Source organism: Monodon monoceros, unplaced genomic scaffold (genome assembly GCF_005190385.1).
Source record: "Monodon monoceros isolate NGI ecotype Baffin Bay Population unplaced genomic scaffold, NGI_Narwhal_1 Super_Scaffold_21, whole genome shotgun sequence".
Lineage (NCBI taxonomy): Eukaryota > Metazoa > Chordata > Mammalia > Artiodactyla > Monodontidae > Monodon > Monodon monoceros.
In genome coordinates this window covers 77,579,012-77,603,014 of record NW_021703778.1, presented here as the reverse complement: position 1 = coordinate 77,603,014, position 24,003 = coordinate 77,579,012, and the positions used below count along the sequence as shown (strand labels likewise).

At 37.9% G+C, this 24,003-nt stretch overlaps 1 protein-coding gene across 1 annotated transcript in view; it reads left to right on the top strand.

Annotated features, from left to right (window-relative positions):
* HMG20A (high mobility group 20A) overlaps nt 1-21,153 on the top strand; it is a 63,566-nt gene extending 42,413 nt beyond the window's left edge. The window contains exons 2-9 of the mRNA XM_029238968.1: nt 712-804; nt 6,554-6,701; nt 8,775-8,987; nt 11,988-12,120; nt 13,091-13,122; nt 18,799-18,874; nt 19,578-19,793; nt 21,009-21,153. Of these exons, the coding sequence (XP_029094801.1) occupies nt 716-804; nt 6,554-6,701; nt 8,775-8,987; nt 11,988-12,120; nt 13,091-13,122; nt 18,799-18,874; nt 19,578-19,793; nt 21,009-21,145 (1,044 nt within the window). The 5' untranslated portion in view covers nt 712-715 and the 3' untranslated portion in view covers nt 21,146-21,153. The remainder of the gene's footprint in view (nt 1-711; nt 805-6,553; nt 6,702-8,774; nt 8,988-11,987; nt 12,121-13,090; nt 13,123-18,798; nt 18,875-19,577; nt 19,794-21,008) is intronic.
* Nucleotides 21,154-24,003: the final 2,850 nt, after the last annotated feature.

Below are 24,003 nucleotides of genomic sequence, written 5' to 3'. Positions count from 1 at the left end.
ATGCTATTTCCACTGTTGGTCATCATGGTGATGTGGAGCATATTTCTGACCTGGAAGTGTGGTTTCTTTCATTTTGAACCACATCAGTATGCCTTCCATCCTCTACTTCCTTTGCATTATTTCCTTTTGAAGGACTCAGATTGTCACCATTTAATCTAAGGATGATTCATCTGGGATTAAGAACTCGTAATGCTGTAATAACAATACCTTTCTTTATATAATAATACTCAAAGCACTTACGATCTTAGCCTTTCTCTGTTTATGAAGCACTTTCAGTTTAATCCTTCACAATAACCCTGTGGGTTAAGTCAGCAATTTTGTCTGTGTCTAAGATGGTGAAATTGTATCTCAAAGAGGCTGAATAACTTGCTCAGGGTTGCAGTGCTTCTGAGTTACTCTGCTTAACAGTTTTTACCGGAAATGAAGCATACTTTTGAAGATATTCTGAATGAACAAAAAGGAATTTTCCAAACTGTGTCCTGGTTGTTAAAATCTGTTTTTAGTCTGGTCAGTTGATAAGACCAGGGTTAAAAGCCCATTAACCATAAAGTTCAAATTGATGTGTCCAAGTCAAGAAAATAAATATTTAGGTCAGTTTCTATTCTGCTGCTGATGTGATAAAGTTAAGGAAGGCTGACTCTTAAATTAATGCAACTTGAACTGGAAATAATTAAGCCATTAAAGTTTTTTTTTATTCTGTCTTCCTTTTAGAGAGATGGAAACCTTGATGACTGGTTCCACCCTGCCTCCCCTTTTTGCAGATGAAGATGGCTCCAAGGAGAGTAATGATCTGGCTACAACTGGGTAAGCAGCTGCTTTGGGACACTGGGCCTCTGCCTAGGCTTCAGAACAGCTTCTGACAACATATGAGGTGCTAAAGAGGCAGTTTTATATCAAAAATAGAAGGTGCGTTTGTTATGCTTTGCAAAGAGAATGAGAGCCATTGTAAACTGCTTTAATATCTGTATTCAGCTGTCATTTGCAATGCTCTGGTTCCTGTGAACTGGAACAGCAGTACTGTGGGATCTAGGAAACATCAGTGACTCCCAGTTAAGAGAATTACATAGTCACCATTAAGGAAATACTTGCCACAGGGCTAGCTTCGAAAATCAAATTCATTTTCTGTCTAAATTGCCACAGATATTAAAATAATTTTTCCCCAAACATCAGGGTTTTTTGTTGTTGTTTTAAGATTAGATTTTTAATTATGGTTCTTTATTCAAGATGCCTAGGAGCTCTAGCTGACTTCTGTTCCTCCCAACCTACCCCTCCCCCCAACTCCAACTCCTTTCTTTGGTATTTTTGGACAGATATATAAAGAAATGTAGAAAAGGGCTAATAGCAGTAGTCCCTCTTCCACTGAAAATCTCTGTTCCACTTGAATTTTTATCTTTTCTATTAGACATTACTTGCCAAAGAAGAAATGTATTCACTAATAGATTGAAGTGCTAGCTAATCCCTAAGATGAATTATTTTAATATTCCTTCGAGCTCTTTAAAAACAGACTACACTTTATAATTGTTTCCTTCCCTGGCATTCTTTCTTAACTCATTAATATCTACCTTCTGACTTTATTCAGATGAAACTATTCTCTAAAACTTTTCTAAAAGCTGCCTACTTGCTGAGTCCAACTTGTACAATAAAAATGTTCTGAGTGTCTGCTATGTGCCAGGCACCATTCTAGGCACTAGACATTAAGCAATAACCAAGATGGACAAAAATCCCAACCCCTATAGAGCTTAAATTCTACTGCAGAAGTCAGACAACAGACAGGATAAATAAGTAAAATGCATACTACATTGATAAGAACTATGGATTAAAAAATAAAGTAAGGAAGAGGGACAGGAGGGGCTTGGGGTGCCATCTTAGATAAGATGGCCCAGAAAGGCTTTACAAGTGACTTGAATAAAAACCTGAAGGAAGTAAATTAGCTAGCCTACAGTTATGGGGGAAGATTATTCTAGGCAGAGGGAGCAGTGAGTGGGAAAGCCTTGAGGTAGGAGTGTTTCTGCCTTTTAGAAATAGCCAGGAGGCCAGTGTGACTGGAGCAGAGTATACCAGGGGGAGGGGTAATAGGCTGCATCAGTGTTTCTCAAAATTCAATGCACTTATGAATTGCCTAGACATCTTATTAAAATGCAAACGCTGAGTCAGAAAGTCTGAGTTAGGGCCAGAGATTCTACATTCTAATAAGTTCCCAAATGATGGCTGTGCTGCTGGTGTAAGGCCGGTACTTTGAGTAGCAAGGGACTAGATCGTGTAGGATCTTATGGGTCAGAGTAAGCACTTTAACTGTTACTCTGAGTGAGGTGGGAAAGCATGGGGAGATTTTGAGCGGAATGATATGATCTGACATTTGAAAATAGTATCCCTGTGGCTGTTATATAGAGAATAGAGTGAAGAGAGCAGGGACTGAAGCAAGGAGACCAGTTACGGTTCTAAAATAATTCAAGTGAGAGATGATGACTCAAAGAACTTCACTAGTGACTTTGACAAGAGTATTTTTGGCAGAGTAGTAGGGACAAAAACCTCACTGGAGTGGGTTTCAAAGATAATAGGAATGGGGGGTGTTGAGAAGTATAGAATTCTAGATATATCTTGAAGGTAAGCCAAACAGGATTTGCCTGAAAGACCAGATGAGATGTGAGAAGGGAGAAAAAAGCAGTTAAAGACAGCTCCAAATTTTTGGCTTAAGCAACTGAAGGGATGGAATTGCCATTAAATTAGATGGGGAAAACTGAGCAAGTGGAGGAGGGAATTTTAGGAGCTCGGTTTTAGAGATTTTAAAATAGAGATTCTTATTAGCTATCCAAGCAGAGATGTCAAATAGGCAGCTTGATACAGGGCTAAAGTTAGGGGCTGTCTACACTAAAAAGAGAAACTTGGGAGTCAATCAACATATTAGAGCTGATATTTAAGGCTGTGAGACTGGTTGAGATCATCAAACGAATGAGCACTGTGTGGGTAGAAAAGAGAAGAGACCTGACACTTGAACTCGGGGATACTCCAGCATTTACAAGTCAGGGAGAGGAAGAGTCAGCAAAGAAGACTCAAGGGGGTACCTGAAAAGGTATCAGAAAAAACAGAGGAGTGCAGGGTCCTGAAAACCAGGTAAAAAATATATTTCAAGGGAGGGGAAGAGATGAACTGTGTCAAATACTTCTGGAAGATCCGGTAAGATGAGGTCTGAGAAATGACATTGGATTTAGCATGGAGGTCACTGGTGGCCTTGACAAGAGTTGCGAACACTTATCTCCTTTGGGTTGGGTTTAAGAAAGAATGAAGGGAGATCAATTGAAGTCAATAACTATAAACAGTTCTTTCCACTATAAACAATTGAAGTCAGTAAGTACCCCCTTATCCATGGTTTCACTTTCCGTGGCTTCTGTTACCTGCCACGGTCAGCCATGGTTGGAAAATATTAAATGGAAAATTTCAGAAATAAACAGTTTATAAGTTTTAAAGTGCCCGCCACTCTGAATAGTATGATAAAATCTCACACCATCCCACTATGTCCTGCCTGGGACGTGAATCATTGCTCTGTCCAGCATATCCCACCTGTTAGTCACTTGGTAGCTGCCTGTTATCAGATGGACTGTCATAGTATCTTAGTGCTTGTGTTCAGGTAACTCTTATTTTACTTAATAATGGCCCCAAAGCGCAAGAGTAGTGATGCTGGCAATTCAGATACGCCAAAGAGAAGCCCTAATGTGCTTCCTTTAAGTGAAAAGGTGAAAGTTCTTGACTTAATAAGGAAAGAAAAAAAAATAGTAATATGCTGAGGTTGCTGAGATCTATGGTGAGAATGAATCTTCTATCTGCGAAATTGTGAAGAAGGAAAAGGAAACTCGTGCTAGTTTTGCTATCACATCTCAAACTGCAAAAGTTATGGACACAGTGCATGATAAGTGCTTAGTTAAGATAGAAAAGGCATTAAATTTGTGGGTGGAAGACAGAACAGAAAACAGGGTTCAGTATACTGGGGACCTTGGAACATACCACCCTCAGGTCAGGTCCATAAAGGAAAGGAGAAAAATGAAGTGGAATCAAGAAAGTGTGTTTTTTGTTTTGTTTCCAGATAAGAGTAATAATGCCACATTTGTTTGCTGATTAGGCTAATCTAGTAGAGAGGAAAGAATTGGTGATGCCAGAGAGGGCAGAATTGCTGAAACTTGTTTTTGAGTAGGCTAGAGGGTGTGGGATCCAGGGCGCAAATGGAAGGGTTGTTGGCTTTAGCTAAGAGCATGGACAATTCATTCACTGGAACAAAGGAGCCTTTTTTTTTTTTTTTTTTTCAGTCTTTATTCAACTTGTCATCTCTAAGGCATTTGCTGCTTTTGACCACTCCCTCTGATTCCTATCCATTTCAGTCAAGGGAGTCACAGGATTGGTACTCTTTCCTAAACCTAGTTTTCATATTTTACTGAAATAAGAATGTGCAAGAGTTAGTAACTTAAAAATTGATGGCACAGTTGAAATGAAGAATGACAGTGAAAGAAAAGACATTGTAAGACATCCAAAGTGATTGAAATATTTGAAAAACAAAGCTGCCAAGATCAAACTGAATCTCTAATGGCAACTCTTCAGAGAACATAATTAGCATTGAGTTAATAACTTCTCCTATCTACCCTTTTTCACAGGACCTCAAAAATGTAGGAACCTCCTACTTATAATACTCTATTTTTATAGAAGTATTCAGAAAAATAAAATTTCTGTCCTTTCAAGGACAGTCTGAATCTGCTTTCATTCTTTTCTCAGTCCACTGTAATCTGGTTTTTATTCCCATAACTCCACTAAAACTGTACTCCCTTGAAGTACAGGGAGTACAGCTGAAGTCCTTCAGATCTTCAGATTTAGCAGATACTTTTTAGCCTATCTTATGTGACATCTGCAACTTTTTGCTTGTGTAATAACCCCTTCTCAAAAGTCTTCCTGCCTTGGCCTCTGTAACAGTATTCTCTCCTAGATTTCTTAACGCCCTCCTTAGTCTTTCCCAGCTCGTCTAACACTTGCTTCTAAAATATTGTTCCAACAGAGTTCTAGCCTGACTTTTCTTCTCACTGTCTTTCTGGAGAATATCTAGCACTTCCCATTATTTCCATGAGCTGATGCCTCCCAAAATATCTCCTGCCTTTTCTTCACTTCTGTTCTCTCAGGGCATGTTTCCAGTTGTCGGTGGGACAGCTCCACCTAATTATGCCATGAGTGTTTCAAACTTAGCATTTTCTCATCTGTCTTTCTTACACACACACACACACACACACACACACACACACACACATACACACACACACATTCCAGCTGTTACATTGATTAATAGTACATTATCACCCAATCTAGAAACCTCAGAATTACCTTTGACTCTTCTTTTTCCCTCACTATTTATATTCGATCTATCATTCTACCTCTTAATTATCTCTTAGCTTTCTCTCCCCTATTCTCCTGTTTGCCCTTGTCTCCCCCTTAGTCTATTGCAGTAGCCTCCTGAAGAGTTTCCCTTTCTCCTATTAATACCCTGTTCTTTCTACCTGTAATAATGTTGTTTACCTGATGAATGCCTCTTCAACTTTTAAGACCTCCTCTGTAAAATCTTTCTTAACATTCTCTCCATACATATAAAATCCCTCATCCCCTCTACTGTACCTTTATGGCACATTTTACAGACCTCTGTTTCAGTACTTACATTGCATTGTAAGTATTTTCTGTAACCCTATGGAGTATACATTCTTCCAGAATAATGACTGAATATTACTCTCTTGTACATCTTCCTCCACCTTCCCCACTACCTGCCCCAAACCCCAAACTCCCTAGCGCATGGTGTTACTTTTATTTCCATTCCTTTATCTAAATGCGATAGGGTATAACTCAGTCTAAGATCCAATTGTCATCTGTACCTTCTTGTGTCCACTTTTCAGAAGGATGAGATCTGGTTTGCTGACTCATCTGGAACAGAATGATAGGAACAGAAAATGTATATCTCTGATTTATTAACATTTATACCTGAACTTACTGAACTTGATAATATTGTTCTTAGATGATCTCATTGTCAATAAACACTATAATCCAAGGAGTAGCCTATGGAATGTACCATAAGAGATATTTCTTATGCCCTTAAAGAACGCTCTCTTTTGTGATAAGGGGGCAAACTTCCTCTTCAACTCCCATTCCTGTTCTTTTCCATTAATAGTATTTTCCTTTTATTACATGAAAAGGAGATACATGAAACTAGCATATAAAAGTTGCATGCTCAGAACTAAAATGTAAAGTCTACGTTGAGGAGAGAGGTAATTTGTGGGGGAAAGATTAGAGTTGTTTTTAGTAGGAGATTTCTTCATGGAACTGACCTGATCCAATCAAGCACTGAAACCTTTTTTAAAATGCTCTATAATTGCTATGGAGACATTGTTTACATTTATACAGAATGAGGTGGGGGAATTAATTCAAGGGCTGGCATGTGATTTTGCTGGCAGTGAAATTTGTCTTGAACCTTGGTAAGTAGGAGTTTTTGATGCTGTTGATACTGAACTTTTCCACTCTGCCTATCATTCTTCAGGATAACCCACCCAGAGGTTCCATATAGTAGTGGAGCCTCATCATCCACAAATAATCCAGAATTTGTTGAGGATCTCTCCCAAGGTCAGTTGCTTCAGAATGAGTCTTCAAATACAGCAGAAGGCAATGAACAGAGGCACGAAGATGAGGTAAGCTGAAGCATCTCCTCCTGTTACTGGTCTCTGAGGCTTCTGAAGAAGCAGTCAGCAAGGGAGTTGACCGAGGTGTTCATCCTCTGGCCTCCTTACATTCTGCAGAATATTCTGTTTTATATTTCTTGTTTCACGTAGAACCATATTAATGGTTTTAATGATACAGAGACAAGTAGACTCTTCTTTTTCCCCTACCTAGAAAATTTATACCTGCATCAGATTAGACGCTCAACAAATGCTTACTGAATGAGTTGCATGATTTAATTAAATAAGTAATTAGGGCTTCCCTGGTGGTGCATTGGTTAAGAATCCGCCTGCCAATGCAGGGGACATGGGTTCGAGCCCTGCTCTGAGAAGATCCCACATGCTGCAGCTAAGCCCGTGAGCCACGGGCTATCTAACTACTGAGTCTGTGCTCTAGAGCCTGCGAGCCACAACCACTGAGCCCGCACACCTAGAGCCCGTGCTCTGCAACAAGAGAAGCCTGCGCACCGCAACAAAGATTAGCCCCCGCTCGCCACAACTAGAGAAAGCCCACATGCAGCAGTGAAGACCCAACACAGCCAAAAATAAATAAATAAAATAAATAAATTTATTTTTTTTTTAAAGTAATTAACGAGGAGTCCACATGCCCTTACTCAAGACCACACTCTGCTCACCAAACCCTGCAGCATGGAGTCATATGTGCCCAAAGGGTTCACACGACTTACCAAGTCATTCATTGTCCCATAGGGGGCATCTTTTTCTAATTCACACAGAGGTTCTGTATGGACCTGGGCCATCATTCCCTTGTTGGACTTTCAGTGTTCCTCACAAATGACTGATTACATTGTCTATGTTTTAAGTTACTCTTTTTTTGTTTTTAGCTATAAAAGAGTACCACCATTGACTTTTGTCTTTGTTCTTATTTTGAAAGAGCTTATTCTTTTTATGTTGGCATTCTTAAAGATTATGACGAATGCTTAAGGCTTCTTAAACATCTTAAATCCTTAGTAGCTTTAATGTTAAATGTTACTAGGTTTACAAAACAAAACCAAAAAGAAAAACAAAAAAACTGATACCAAATACACCATTTGCCCAATGCTGAATTATTGTACCATTTTATATATATTTGGAGGAGTGCAGTATGGTAATTAATATTTAGATATTTTTGTCCCATTTGGCTTATCTTTCTCTTCTCTGAAATAAAAATGCTTATATCCATAAAACTTTATTAACTGATAGGCTATGTGTATTTGTAAAATTATGAAGTAAAAGTACCTTGCATCCTGTTTAAAAGGACAAAGAGAAAGGCTGTGGTAAAACAATAGTGGTACTTCAGTCCTTTAAACTTTTTTGGGGGCGATATTGTCTTTTGATTTAGCTAATAACATATAAGGACCTCTGCCTTTATAAAATAAACATCTTAAGAAATAAACCAGCAAGCCAAAGAACTAGTATTCATTTTGGATATATTATAGTTGCTGAAATTTTTCTAAGTCTTAGATATTAATTTTAAAATCTATAGTGCTATCTACTGTGGGAATAAACTGGTCTTTGAATGATATCAATGAGAAACACCCTTCATGAATGATTTTAATCCTAGTACTACAACTTGTCTCCTCTTCTTTTGCCCAGTGCTTGTGACAGCATCTTGTTCTGATCTACTGTAGCAATGTCTGCTTCCCTGGCACAGTGCTGTATATGTGCTGCATTTCTCATTTAGAATATTCCCCTGTCAGGAGTCAGGATTTGTTAAGTGAATATGAAGGCCAGAGCTTATGTGATCATGGTACCCCTCATTCTTATCTGTTGGGATTAGCACTAAAATAGCCCCTTAGTGTAACATTGTGTAGCATGGTACATAAAAAGGTCTGCAGGTGAACCATCTGGGGTCCCTTCTTGAAAACTGCATTGCAGCCATTTGTACCTATAACAGGTTTGGAGAGCTTTGAATATCCAGGGCCTTAATGGTAGCAAAATGCAATTATTAATCCTGTTTTGTTTGTTGATGTTGATTATTGTGTTATTTGGGGAAATTTTTGTTGTTGTAATTTGGTTTGGGGTTTTTTATTTTTTCTTGTTTTGTAGCAAAGAAGTAAACGAGGAGGTTGGTCCAAAGGAAGAAAGAGGAAGAAACCTCTTCGAGACAGCAATGCACCCAAATCCCCCCTTACAGGATATGTTCGGTTCATGAACGAGCGTCGAGAACAGCTTCGAGCAAAAAGACCAGAAGTCCCATTTCCAGAAATTACAAGGATGTTAGGCAATGAATGGAGTAAACTTCCTCCGGAGGAAAAACAGGTAATTGTTCCTATTCCTGATCCTTTGCTTGGTTTTGATTATATCTCCAAAATAACTTTTGTCAGAAAAGCAAAGAGAATGGACTGTTGATTCTCCAAGTTTGTCATGGGCCTAGGAGACCAGAATAGCAGGGTCCTTCATAGCTCTTTTCTCCACAGTGGTTTTTATACTCTTTCAGGGTCTGCTGCAGGGACGTGAGCAGGAGGGACTCTGGGATCCCCCCCCCAAACCAAAGCAGCTCCACTTTTATTTGCTTTATATGCTGAGAGTTCATATAAGATTTTTGTAAAAAGTAGTTCAATATTAAGAAATCTGTCAGCATGGTTTATAATGCCGAGTTAAGTGAAAAGTCATGAGTTAAATGAGAAAAGGTCTTTTGATAAAATTCTGATATTCACATAAGAATTTTGTTTAAGAAAAAGATGTTACTGCTTTAATAAACTTTTTAAACTGGAGTTCTGGCAAATTTAACCTACTATGAAAAATAAAGCAAGAACTATTTGAATTCTCTTTCCTCCAAGACAGAAACTAACCTTATTGCCAAACTGAAACAAATCCATTTGTTAGATTTGAGAGGAATTAAAGACAAGTTAGCCACGAACTGGTTGAAATGCCACAAAATTGTTGTGATTGTAGGGATTGTCGGAGGGGTTGAAAGTTCCCAGCATTTTCAGTATCTGATATATGTCTATATTTCTCTTATGTCTTACACTCCTTAAAAAGGATTCCAAACAAACTAAAACCAAATTGAAAGATACTCTTGGGAATTAACTGAATTCAAAAAATTTCAAAGGGATCAGATTGAGTTGCAACTTGGAGCTCTGTGTTTGTGGTAGAAGCTAATAGAAAACAGAGTATATCATCCATTGTTTTAGCTCTAATGTACAAATGGATTATGAGCTGTACGTAGTAGTTACTCTTTTCTCTTTAATTTTTTTATTTCAAAATTAATACACGCTCATCGTTTAAAATTTTTTCAGACAATACAGAAGTATATAAGGAAAAACGCAAAAGTCATTTCCAGGGATAACAAACAGTGATAACTAGTTAGGCAGGGCAAGGGTTTTCATGTTTGTTTTTGTTCTTAAATTTTTATTTGAAAATAATTTTTCAAATGTACAAAAAGTTACAGACATAGAATAATACAAAGAACACCCAAATACCCTTACCCAGATTGACCTGTCATTAACACATTTTCTCTTTTCGCACATGCGCTCATACTCTCCTGGGCAAGATTGGGCATGTGGTTTCTCTTTTCTCTCTCTCTCTCTCTCTCTCTCTCTGTCTCACACACACACACACACAATTTTTTTCTGAATTATTTGATATAAGTTACATACATCATAGCCCTTTACCCTTAAATATTTCAGTGTGAATTTCCTAAGAATAGACATGTTCTCTCACTTAACCACAGTTTAGTTAACAACCTTATAATTTTGTATTAACACAATACTTTTATCTAACTTGCCATCTATATTCCAGTTTTGTCAGTTGACCTCTAACGTCATTCCTCTGTAACATTTTCCCCCTCCAGTTCAGATTCCAGTCCAGGGGTCAGGCTCTGAGTTTAGTAGTCAAATCTCTAGATTCCTTTAATCCGGGATATTTCCACAGCCTTTCTTTGTCTTTTATGACATTGATATTTTTTTAGGAATACCGTCTCTCCCTCTTCCTCCCCCTCCTTTTTGTTTACTTTCAACAGAACATTCCTCATTTTATATTTGTCTGATGTTTCCTCATGATTAGATTGAGGTTATGCATTCTTGGTCAGAATACTGCATAGGTGGACGTTGGTCCTTCTCAGGGTATCGCATATGCAGGCACACAATGTCTTTTATTCCTCATTCCTCATTCCTTTTATTCGTAATGTTAATTTTGCTCACTCACTGAAGTTTTTTACTCTCCCTTATAATTAATAAGTATTCTGTGCAGAGACATTTTAAGAACATTCAAATAGTCTGTTCCATATCAAAATTTCCCCCTAGATTTAGCATTCATTAATAACTTTTGCCTGATCTAATATTTACCATGATGGTTGCAAAATGATGATTTTCCAACTCTAGCACTCCCTCCACATTTGCCAGTTGCCCTTCAGCATTCTAATCTAAGCAAGAGCCCTCTTCCTCCCTCCATTTATGTATCTGTTTGTTATTTATTTACAATTGGCTTAGGCATATGAATTTCTTTTTTTCCCAATGGTTTATAAATTATTACTATACTTGAGTATTTTGATACTTAAATTGTCCCAGATTTGGCCATTTGACCCCTACATCTGGCTCTTGTGTAGGACAAGGCTTTTAACATAATATCTAACTCTTGTTTGTGTTCATTTAGAAGAGTATTTTTATACTTTATTTCTTAAACCTAATGATGAATGAAAAGTACAAGGCATTAAACAAAATTATCCTAGTAGATCAATGAACTTTGTTTAAATAATTAATAGCACAAAGCATGTAGATGCAGGCTGTCTCATAGTAGTCCATTTTAGGTCCATAGGGTGAGGTCATTCTTTTTTATGTTCCTTGTATCTCCACTCTTCTGGCTCTTAAAGGCCAATTGATGTATGAGATCATCTCCTCAGAGTGGGTTGGGGATAAAGAAACAAAGTAATATTCCATCCTTTCCCCTGGGAAGATTAAGTGTGCCTATGTGGTGTTCAGTCTTCTTGAGGACTCTAGGGCCATGTGTAGTTCTATCTATAGGATTAGTAGAAGAACTATAATCTTCTTGTGAATTTTTTATGAGAATGGCCTCAATAGAAGTTGTCTTCAATAAGTTAAGAAAGGCAGTAGTCTAAAAAGTTAGAATCACCTATTTCTTTTATAACTAAGAGATATTTTATTCTATTCACATGACTTTTTTTTTTTAATTCTCAAAGCTTATCCCACTTGTACTTTTCTTTCCATGTGCTAATTATCCTTTGCTTTCTTTAAAGAGTTCATTGGTATTTTACGTCAGTAAGACCTATTTCTTGAAAATAATTCCATATTTCTTCCCCAGCGCTACCTTGATGAAGCAGACAGAGATAAGGAGCGTTACATGAAGGAGCTGGAGCAGTATCAGAAGACTGAGGCCTACAAGGTTTTCAGTAGGAAAGCCCAGGACCGTCAGAAAGGCAAATCTCATAGGCAAGGTATCAGAACCAGAACCAAATGTATTTGTAGTTTGTTTTGCATGATGGAGTGTCACAAAGCCAAGTATTAGAGTGAGAATATAAAAGATATATTTCTATCATTTCTCTATTATACTACATTCACTTACAAGCATCATCTTGGAATTTTATTAAAATCACATTGCTCTCATTTAGAAATTTCAGTTGGGTTTCCATATCCAGTATCAACAATTTGGCTTGTGCTCCAAGACCCTTTTAGTTGTCTGTGCTTTTTCTTCTATTTCCAATTTAGTCATTTCTCTACCTCTAAACAAATCTGTCTGCTACACTACATAACCACCTTGCTGTAACACCTCTAAGCCTTTCATGTGATCATTTCTCCCAGCTTCCAGTGATCAATCATCCTTTTAATTCACTCATTCATGTATGCGTGTATTCAAAAAATGTATTGAACACCTCCTATTACGTATCAGGATCTCATCTAGGCATTAGGGATGCAAAGGTAAGCAAGATACAGAAGATCCCGGTCTTCATGGATCTTTTGTTTTCCGTTAAAATTGTTCATCACACTCTTAAAATATTGCTAAAAGTTCCCCTCCTTCAGGAAACACTGCCAAAGAAAGAAGCCCCACTCATAATAGCTTGTCATTCCTGAGCTATTGCGTCTTCTCCACATTTGGGCATCTTGCCTGCTAAACTGTAATGTTCTGCAAACATCCTTTGGCATGTATTTCCTGTCCACTCTCCCACCCTGTTCTCCTCAAAGGTAAGAACTGTGTCTGCTGTTTCTCTTGTGTCTAACTGTGTAACCTGTAAGATGGGTTCCCTTTAACTTTTGTTGACTGATTAATAAAGCTATCAGAGAAAATATGATATGTTTTGAGAGCCCACATATACCAGCAGTTTTTGTAGCTTAGCATAGTCATTTCCTTAGGTTTTGTTATTTTGTTTTGTTTTTCAGCTTAATGTTCTTATTCTATCATATTTTTAGATGCAGCCCGACAGGCCACTCATGATCATGAGGTAATTAACTTTCTGTCTACATAGCGTGCCTGTGTGTGTGTGTGTGTGTGTGATATATGTATATAATAATGATGCTATTTGAAATGCTATTGGACTGTTTTTTAATGAATGGCAGAGTATTTCCTATCCTGTAATTAGGATTGGGTTAGTTGCCTTTAGCTCAAGGACTCTTAGCATATGGCAGACACTTATGTCATGAGTCTGTCCTTGAATTAAAGCCCCTAACTCTACTCCTTTCTTATGGTCCAAGAATTTTATTGGCTTTAAATGCTGAAGATGGCTGGAATTTGGAGTGAGGTATAGAAATGAGGACCAACTAAAAGCTATAACTTGACCATAGTTTATCATCATCAGATACTATATGCTGACTCTCAAAAAGTTGTTATTTAGGGAATCCAGCATTTAGTTAAAATGAACTATTCAACTTACAGCATCTACAGACCACAAGTGACATTATCTTGATCACTATGCCTACTTTCCTCACTGGTGCATATTTGTTTACTGGCCTTTTCTCCTCCATTGGTTCAGTCTCAGCAATAGGATTTAGACCTGTGTTCCTGTATAGGACTGAGGCCTGTGTGTGTTGGCTCTGCTGCATAGAGAGCTTTAAATATATATGTAGCCTATGATTAATATATGGTTCTAAGAAAATAAAATTTGTGGTAATTTCATGCATGAAAATGCTCAATGACTCCTCATTGCTTACCAAATCACATTCAAACTCAGCAATCAGGGTTTTCTGTAATTAAGCCCCTATTTCCCTTTCCAAATACCTTAACTCCCATATTTCCCATATATATCTTATGTACTTAAAAACCTTTAATACTCACTGTCCTCCAGGTGCCCCATCCTTTTCTGCCTCATGCCTGTGCTCATATTCTTCCTTTCACGAGAATACTTTCTTTCCCTCACTCATTTTTTCTGTTACCCTCTCCCATCATCCAATTTTGCCTCTAAATTCTAGTCATCCATCAAACCCTATTTCAAGTTCTGTTTCCTCCTTCAAGCTTTTCCTGTTTCCTCCAACTTCTTTTAAACCTCACAGCTCTCTATATTACTCTTACGCACTTAGCTGATCTGGCTAAGGTGCCAAAGTTACTCAAGTGCTTCTGTTATTAACACGCTTGGATTATAATCTCTTTGAAGGCATGCATGGTCTAGTTCCATATTGTACCCATCCCATCTAGCATGATGCCCTTGCATGGAAGAGTTCTTCCATAAATACTTATTTGTTTCTATACAAAACCCATTTGTTGAAATAACAGTGGATATTTACACAAAAAGAATTTTCTGATATACTCTTTTGCATGTATTGGGTTTTTTACTAAATCAAGGAAATCATTTCTTCAAAATAATAATGTATTTATCTTGGAGTTGTAGTTCTCATACCTAATTTGATATTGGTGACCTTCAAAACATAGAGAACACTTTTAGATTCACAAGTCAAATAGATTTATTACCATCCATGAATTAGAAAGTGAGAAGCATAGTAAATATTAGCATTTTATTATTCATATAAATCCTATATAAATGTAGTTATATATGACATCTCTGTGTTTCAATTAGGATGAATCTTATTTTTTTTTTGCTTGAGAAACTGTATGTACACTATATATTTTAAATCATAATTGAATAGTGTTGCAAGCTTTCCATATTGCCAAATACTTATATAATTACTTATTTCTCCTTCCTTTGTGTGCCCAACCCACCAATATCATTAAATTACCAAACTTCCTTTTTTCCCTATTAAGCATCCTTTATACCTTCTCTGTCCTTAATGGTTACAAAAGAGAGTATGAACAGTAATCTAAAATATTAGAGCTCACATTTTCTAGTCAATGACTGACTCCTTTCATCACTATGGATTTTACTGCCCAAACCATATGTGGCATTTTTGCCTCTCATAAAGTTAATAGTTGCCATCAGAAAAGATTTAGTAGACTTAGTCATAGAAGCTGCTGCTACTGATTTGAGAAATGAAGGTTTTTTAAATACATTATTTAGTATGATATGAATTTCTATGATATATGAAAAGGAATAAGTCTCTGTGTGATTCCCGTTTCAGGATTAGACTCATGTGAAACACAGAAAAGGAGGGAGTAGGTGGAGAGCCAGCAGTAATTTCTCAAATGTGTGTATAGTAGGGTCTATAAATCTGTTGTATGCCCACATCAGGATAAAGCTCTCTTAGTAAGGTTGTTGACCCAATTAGTGTCCCCCACTTTATCAGTTTTTATTGAATAATATCTTACTAAACTAGGTAATTTCAAAAGAGTTGCAATAAAAAAAAAACCTCTTTGACAATTGTTAAACATATTTACACATAACCTCTTAGAGTATAATAAGAGTTAAGAAAAATAAGAAAACACTACAAGTGGAAAACAAAAGGAGCCACAGAAGCCCCCATGGAAAGGAGGAACTGAATCAGACCTTAAAGATGACCAGGTTTTGTGGGGCACTTCAGATATATTTATATTCATATATATATATATATATATATATATATATATGTAAAATGGCTTGAGCAGAGTTATGAGGAAGCTAATAAAAGAGCAAGTACCTTGCAAAGTGCCTAAAACATCACAGTTTCTAAAAACATGCTTATTTCCCTTTACTTATCCTATTAGGAATAAAATGGCAAATGCCATAAAATAGTCTTCGAGCTCACTTCAAAACTACTAAGACCTCAGAAACCCTCTCGACTGACCCCCTCATTTTGCTGGTGAGGAAAATGACTTGCCTGAGACAGGAAAGAACTTCCCAGAGTCACTTATTGAATTAATTAGAGGCAGAATTGTGACTGAAAGCCAGGCCTCTGTAGCCCCATCTTATTTAGCAGTCCTGGCAGCACCTGCCACGTTATATGGAGTAAACAGCGTTGCAAGTTAAAATGGGCCAGGTTGCCTGTGATGTCAGCAAAATTTGTTGCCACTTGAGACAGAAACGATTTGATTTGTGTGTATGTAGTAAAGAAACCTATTGTATTCCCTAATGGAACTTAGATTCCTAAGACATTGTTGCCAAGGCAGTTACTGGAGAGCATATTAGAGCCAAAGAAATGCTGACCTGAAAGCCATTCAAGCCATTCTGCATAGCAGTGGGGCACTTAAGCCTGGTACACAATATTAAGAGCATTCCTTAAGGTAAAGGGCACTTGAGAGAAGCATATCACTCTCTATGAATTTCTGGCCCTGAGCCTAGATCACAGCAAAATAGTTTCAGTTCAAAAGGCCTCTGTTCTCTTACCCTCCACTCAATATATAGAATGAAAACCAAAGTGAAGAGTATTCTCGCTCCTCTCAAATCAAAAGCCAGCCTGCTAGACCCAGGAGTCAGCTAGTGTTACTCTCAAGAAAGTGTCTAAATCTCATGTGAGGACTAAGATAGAAACAATAATTTTGTTTCTCCTTTAATTTATGGGAAATGACAAAATGACACTCAACCTGAACAAATTAGACCCTTTCAATGAAGAGGTAATGAAATCCTTATGATTTTAATCCCTTGAGTGACCCTTGGAGCAGCTTAAGTATATCTGAGCCCCCAAGAGGATCCTCTCCAATGCCAAGTAATGTACTCAGTAATGGAAGAGTGCTGATGGTTTTTATGACCACTCTTCAGTTAAGTAGAATTCTCTGTTGCCTCTCAGAGACTGAACAGTTTCATTTAATTGCTTTGGTGTTTCTTTCTTTGCACTCTAAGAATCTATACCAAAAGGCAGTGTGTTAATGCACCTATGTGGTGCTGTCCTCTGCCCTTATGTAGTTAGCCTGGTTTGGTTTGGACTGCTTTGGCAGGGAAGAGAGCAGAATTACCCATCTGAGCAGAATCTAGGCCTTGGAGAGGGCTCTCGGTACCATGGTAATGGGAGCCAAGCATCCCCACCTACCCATCTGACTGGCAGATATTCAGACCTATGGCTAGGTAAACTGATCTCATATAAGCCTGTGCAGTTAACTAAGAGACTGAACAAGATGGGATGATAAAATCATAAGGCCTTATCCTAAGTCATTTATGGACTTATGCTTATACCTGTTATGTCTTGTATAGTAACAGAGTTAAAGAATATGGTAAGCCAGCAGAGTAGAGAGATAGTCACTGAGAAATATGCCTAAGATACCTTCTGGAACCAGCCTTTCTTGTCCATACATTAGTTCTCTTTGAAATCCACCAAGAGCTGGCTAGAGGTAGAGCTTTGCATGTTGAAACTGGGGCTTTCAGTGGTAATCTTGTTGTTTGTTTTTAAATTGTTCTGAAAAACTTCACTTTCTTTCTTTAAGAGGTAAAAGATAGGGTAAAAATTAAGTGCTGTGAAAGTGTCTTCAGGTAAATACATTGTTTTTCAGACTTCCATCTTAGACGTCTCTCTTGATCAGATGCCATTGGCAGGCAGCTTACACAGCACAGCCCTGACCCCTAAGGAGGCAGACACCAGTATGAAAACAGGATCTTGGCTGTCAGAATTCCCTCATAGGCTGTTAAGTGTTTAACCTTTCTACTGGGCCCCAAATCATATTTGTGTTCAAAGATAAAAGACTAGTGGTGGCAAAAGTAGGAAAGATACATTCTATCTCTGGCATTAAATGTGTTTCTATAGGAATGATTTCTAGATTTTTTAAACTGTTCTTTATGTTATAAAGGTTTTGGAATCTTCAGATTTCACTATCAATTTCTTCAGTACTCATTTCCCACTGTTCTCTTTACCATCTTATATTATGCAAGATTTTAAATACTGCCAAGACACTTATAATTTATGTTCTTAATGCTTTCAACTTCAAATTCATTGTAGAAACTGCAGACAAAGCATTTTGAAATATTGACTTTATTCACAAGGATCATTGTGGAATATATTTTGCAGTGGTTTTGTGAGACTTTTATTTTTAATGGCTTATTGGTGAATTCATTTTAGGTTTATTATTCTTTTCTATCTCGCATAATCCTTGGGATTTTCATACTTAGAGCCCAGTTATTTCTGGATTTTTGGTTTTGTTTGTTTGTTTTTCCTGTGTCTGAAGAAAGTCTAAAAGATCCCCAACTATAGGCTGCCCTTGTAAATAAGTAGAAGTAAAAGTAGAAATCCCAGTGGAGTACCATTATTATTGCTCATGGCTGGCAGATCTCTGCTTAAAATTCTTATTGTCCACTCTGCAAATTTAGATTGCATAATCTTATCTCAGAGAGCACTTTATGTATATAAAGTGTATATACATAAATGTATATACATGTATATAAAGTGCTTTATGTATATAAAGCACTTTATGTATAAAAAGCACTTTATGTATATAACCAACAGAAGCAACAGAAAAAAAACCTAGAAATTCTCTTTCTATATTCCTACCTCAACCACTTTCTCCACTGTATACTGTTGACTATTCGAAGCACAGAGCTAAGAAATGGTTTCCAAAATCTCCATTAGGGAAGTTTATGTAGGTTTGTTTTAAGGTTTCTCATTGCACAGCAGTTGTCACCTGAGAGATCTGAATGTTTGACCTGCTTGAGCTCTATGAAAGTTTGGTTCCAAAGAAAAGGTGAATACATTTTCCTCACAGCCCCACCTAGACTGATTCCTGCTCATCCTACTATTTCTTTAAGGAAAACATGACCATTGTGCCTTTAGGCACTACTGTTTAATTTAGCTTCTGTTTAAGAATTAACTATTTTGTTACTCTTGATTCACAGAAAGAAGCAGAGGTAAAGGAACGGTCTGTTTTTGACATCCCTATATTTACAGAGGAATTCCTGAACCACAGCAAAGGTGATTACCAAAGGATCGTTTTGTGTTACTCAGGTCTATGACAGGGGATTTAGTTGTCGGGAGGAATTCATTGCTGAAAAGCAACGGTAGTGATATTCCAGACCCTGGGACTGGTCTGGAAGAAGAAAACTGCTTCCATTTCACTCTGTATTAAAAGCAGCTACTCAGAGACCCGTGGAGGACAGCTGAGCCAGTGTTGTCAAAGCTGCTTTAGTCTCTGGATCAGAGGATATAAATATACATCACTAATTCAATTGCTTTCAGGCTCTTAGCCTAGAACCCTTTGTACAAATGAAAGCTTACATGGATGTCCAAAATATAAAATAAATATGAGTAAAGCTGACCCCACTGCAGTAAAGATGTGGACCCACAGCTGTGCTTGCCCAGTCTCCCAGGATCCCCCTGTGGAACCCCTCAGGCTTATCATTGCACAGCTTTAAAAAATCAAACAAACAAACAAATACTGGGAATTGCAGCTGTTCCTTACAATCTTAAGTATAGAATATGACCAGCTTTAAGAATTAAAATAATTCTGGGGAGCCAGGCGTTTTCCTGCTGAAATTGCTATCTGGAAGGCCATAATGAGAATAGGGACATGAGGGGTAGCTAATTAGAGACAGCTAAGCAGGACTTCCTGTAAGAGTCATCGGGACTCCTCAGAGAGGCTGGTATTACCTGTGTTTTGTCGGGGTTTTGTCCTCAGCTCGGGAGGCAGAGCTCCGTCAGCTTCGAAAATCCAACATGGAGTTTGAGGAAAGGAACGCAGCCCTGCAAAAGCACGTGGAGAGCATGCGCACAGCGGTGGAGAAGCTGGAGGTGGACGTGATCCAGGAGCGGAGCCGCAACACCGTCTTACAGCAGCACCTGGAGACCCTGCGGCAGGTGTTGACAAGCAGCTTCGCCAGCATGCCCTTGCCTGGTAATGTCATCCCTAGCTGAGCCCTGTAAAGTGGCAGGGGTGGGGGGAGGTGCTGTTCATGTTGGTACTGGTGTGGTGAGGCTGAAGTCTCACCTCCAGAGGAAAATCAGTAAACTCAGAGGTTTTTGTGGGCCATGTAATAGAATCTCAGCATTGGTTAAAATCATCCAGAATTTCAGGCTCTCTGCTCAGTTAAATTTTTCTTCAGTTATATTTTCATACAGTCTACTTTCTATTAAGCTTAATTTGATATTCTGAACAGTGGAAACTGAGTGATATTAAAGTCCTGAGTGGAGCACTTTTTTTTGTTTTTTAAATTGTGGTGTAATTGACATATAACATTGTGTTAGTTTCAGGTGTACAACGTAATGATTCACTATCTGTATACACTGTGAAATGATCACCACAATCTAGTACCATGCATCACCATACAGAGTTACCAAAAAAATTTTTTCTTGTGATGAGAACTTTTAAGATATACTTTCTTGGCAACTGTCAAACATGTAGTACAATATTATTGACTACAGTCACCATGCTGTACATTACATCCCCATGACTTAATTTATAACTAGAAGTTTTTATTTCTTGATCCCCTCCCCCAACTCACCCATCCCCCCAGAGCATTTTTCTGATGTATATTTGCTTGCTTTGTAATATTGTCTTAATGGGAAGGAAAAGGAAAATAAATACTAGTATTTCTTTTTTTCTTTTTTTTTTTGCGGTATGCGGGCCTCTCACCGCTGCGGCCTCTCCCGCCGCGGAGCACAGGCTCCGGACGCGCAGGCCCAGCGGCCATGGCCCACGGGCCCAGCCGCTCCACGGCACGTGGGATCCTCCCGGACCGGGGCACAAACTCGTGTCCCCCGCATCAACAGGCGGACTCCCAACCACTGCGCCACCAGGGAAGCCCATAGTATTTCTTATATACTCTTTCATTTTGGAAATAGTTACAGCAGAGCTGGGAGAGTCTTTAACCTTTTGTGCTATGCAACTACACCTATATACTGCACAGCAATTATATAGCCCATCTGTTTATTTAGAGTATGTGGATTAATTTCATTTCTTTGAGGTCTAAAAGTCTCTCTGAAAATAAAATCTGCTCTATGGAGCAGACCACATTAGAGTCAAGTTTCTTTTGCTGTGGAATCACTGATCTGTGTTATGGTTGAACTGAATGGGAGGATTTTCTTACTTTCTCTTCTTATCTCACTTCAGGAAGTGGAGAGACACCTACAGTGGACACTATCGACTCCTATATGAACAGACTGCACAGTATTATTTTAGCTAATCCCCAAGACAATGAAAACTTCATAGCTACAGTTCGAGAAGTTGTGAACAGGCTTGATCGTTAGGGAATGGTGAGTGCTCACTGACATGATTCGTATGTGCCAGCGTGTCATCAAAAATAAGATGGCATTAGACTTTATCAATACTAGTAAAACCCTGGAATTACATTGAATAAGTGAGTTGGAGACTTGATTAAGATTCCTGTTGCATGGTTGCTAAATGTAGTAAATAGTGTTGGAAAACTGAATCAAGATAGTTTTTCTTCATGCATGCCTCCACATGGCTTAATGGAAAGAGCGTGATTTTTGTGGTTGGACCTCAGTTCTAGCTTTGTCACTTATGAGCTGTATTCTCAGGTATTAGTTTCCCAAAGAGCTTTGAAGGGTGAGTGAGAAATTTAGAGAAAACAACACATAGAACAAAATAAATATCACTTAATTGCTAAGCTTCCTTTCCCCTGTAAAGTTAATGATAATTTACAATAGTCAGTGAGACATTGTATGTGTACAAGACTCTATAAGTAAGAAGCTTTTCATTTATCACTCAATATCAGAGTAACTGTAGTATGTTAAATGTTAATGTGGACTAACCTTACAGTGAAACAGTTAATGCCTTGATTAAATATATTAAAAAATAAATGAACTCTCAATAAGTAGAAAGAGAGAAAAGAGAAAATAAGCTTTTTAAAAACATATTCAACAAATGACTAGTAGTATGTGTTGCATCCTTTTAGAAGAGAAAAAAGTACATTTCCCAAAGGGATCTGCTTATATAAACTTTGTGGTACTAATGGTCAGTCATCAGGTATCATCACTCAAATTCCTGTAGAGATGGGGTACCCTTTAGTATGTCATTCCACAAAATTGACAGCCCTTTGGTCTGTCAGTTAAATTGTTCCATACCTGCAGACATATAAACTGTGTGGAAATCTTGGGGTTGGACCATACAATGAGTGGCCATATATGAATACTAAAACAAGAGTGGATAGCAGGATATGCTCCTTAGAATGGCTGGTCATGGGCTTGGATCCTTATTTATTTGTCTTGCAGGTACATGAGCACACTCATATACATACTAACATTCTAACATGGTCTGGACCTTGAGCAACATGTGCAAGAATAAATAAAACCCATGATTCTTTATCTAATGAGGCCACATCTGGCAGCATAGACAAAAGCAGTAGTCTTTATCCTTCTTGTCCAAGCCCTCAAATAGTAACTGTACAAGGCAATTTATTATACTTTAGCCTCAGCCGTGCTCTGATGGGGAAAGGATTACTGTCCTTCTAGTGAGTAGCCAGATGGAACAGACCATACTTCTAAGAGATGGCTGGACTCCCTGCAGAATAAAGAAATGGCATTACTGCTGCTGTTTTGTGAAGGGAACAGCTTGTAAATCTAGGCTTGGGATTTTTAGGAGCTCGTCATCTTTCTCATTTTCACACAGTGTTTTCAATTAACACTCTTGTAGGCTTGAAAAGAGAGAGCTGGGAGAAACAGTGTGGAGGATTGTGAAAGAACACAGTAATTGATAACGTGGTGTCTCCTCACATAGGTATAGGGCAGTTATTGCAAGTTCTGAGCCAAAAATGGTTTTCCATTTTGAGCATTTGGCCAGTAAGACTCTCCTAAAGCTTTATCTATCTTAAGGATATAAACTGTAGTATCTGCTTTCCGAGGTGTCTTTGAAAACCTAGAATGTGATGATTATTCTTGATTTTAACCTACAAATATTTTGCCCTTGAAAGAAACAGTACCTGAAAATGTGAACCGTTTTATTACCGCAGATTCTTACAATCTAGCCATATAAACATAACTAAGAATGGATAGTTCTCCGTACCCTCTGAAACTGTCAAATGAAACAATTATAAAGACTGTGATTAACACTAGCTTGCCCTCATTATACAAATATGTACAGACAGCTAGGCCTGATGCCCCCAGCATTCATGGTGCAATTAATTACTCTGACATGAGCTTGGCAAAGGTTTCTTCCATTGTCAGGACCCAGTGAGTGAAAGGAAGCTAATGGTCTACAGCTTTAGAGGAGCATATAAGAGCTGGAAGGGGTGTTTAGAAATCCCATTATTTTACATATGAAGAAACTGAGTCCCAAAGAGGCAGAATCTCTTGCCTGAAAATACCTGAGTATGTGGGTGCAGAATCCAGAACTAGAACACATGTATCTAAACTCAGTGGGGTTTCTAAAACGTTGATACAAGGAGGTAGGGATGAGTGTAAGGGGAAAGCACTAAAAAAAATTTTAGAATGAGAGCATTAAGATAAATGGGAGGTAATTAGGAAAAAATTACAATCCAGCAATTATAATGTTATAAAATTTTGGTCAGCCATTTTATAATTATTTTTATAGTTATACAATGGAAGAATTACCCCAGCTGTCATCTTTCTTTGTGGCTGACTTGTACTTAGAAAAAGTGGAGCTGGGAGGAAGTCATGGGGGTGATTTCATATTGACAGATGACTGCTGTATATAAACTATCAAAAGCCATATGTTGCTTGATTTCAGTTGAACCAAGTGATAAATATTTGCCTGTTTGAGGATTGGAAAAAAATATATGTATGTGATTGCCTTTTTATCAATGTAAAAATGTATTCATCTTATGCACACAGTACATCCCTATCCATGCAGAGGGCCTTAGATTTATACTTGAAGAAAATTGGTTTTGATTGACCAGGACTAAAGTAAAGTACTAATTTTTCATCATCAGATTTGTCCCTGATACTTGCTTTTCTGTGTTTGGCTGGCAATTTTCCAACCTCCCCATTGTGGCTGAGCTGGAGCAGGGCCACATTTTTCATTGAAATGTTGTCTAAAATGCCTCAGTGAGGTTGGTTGCTTGCAGCTTTATGAGCTCTTTAGTTTACATACACCCTGCTACTCACCGTAACCCTTTTTTTTTTTTTTT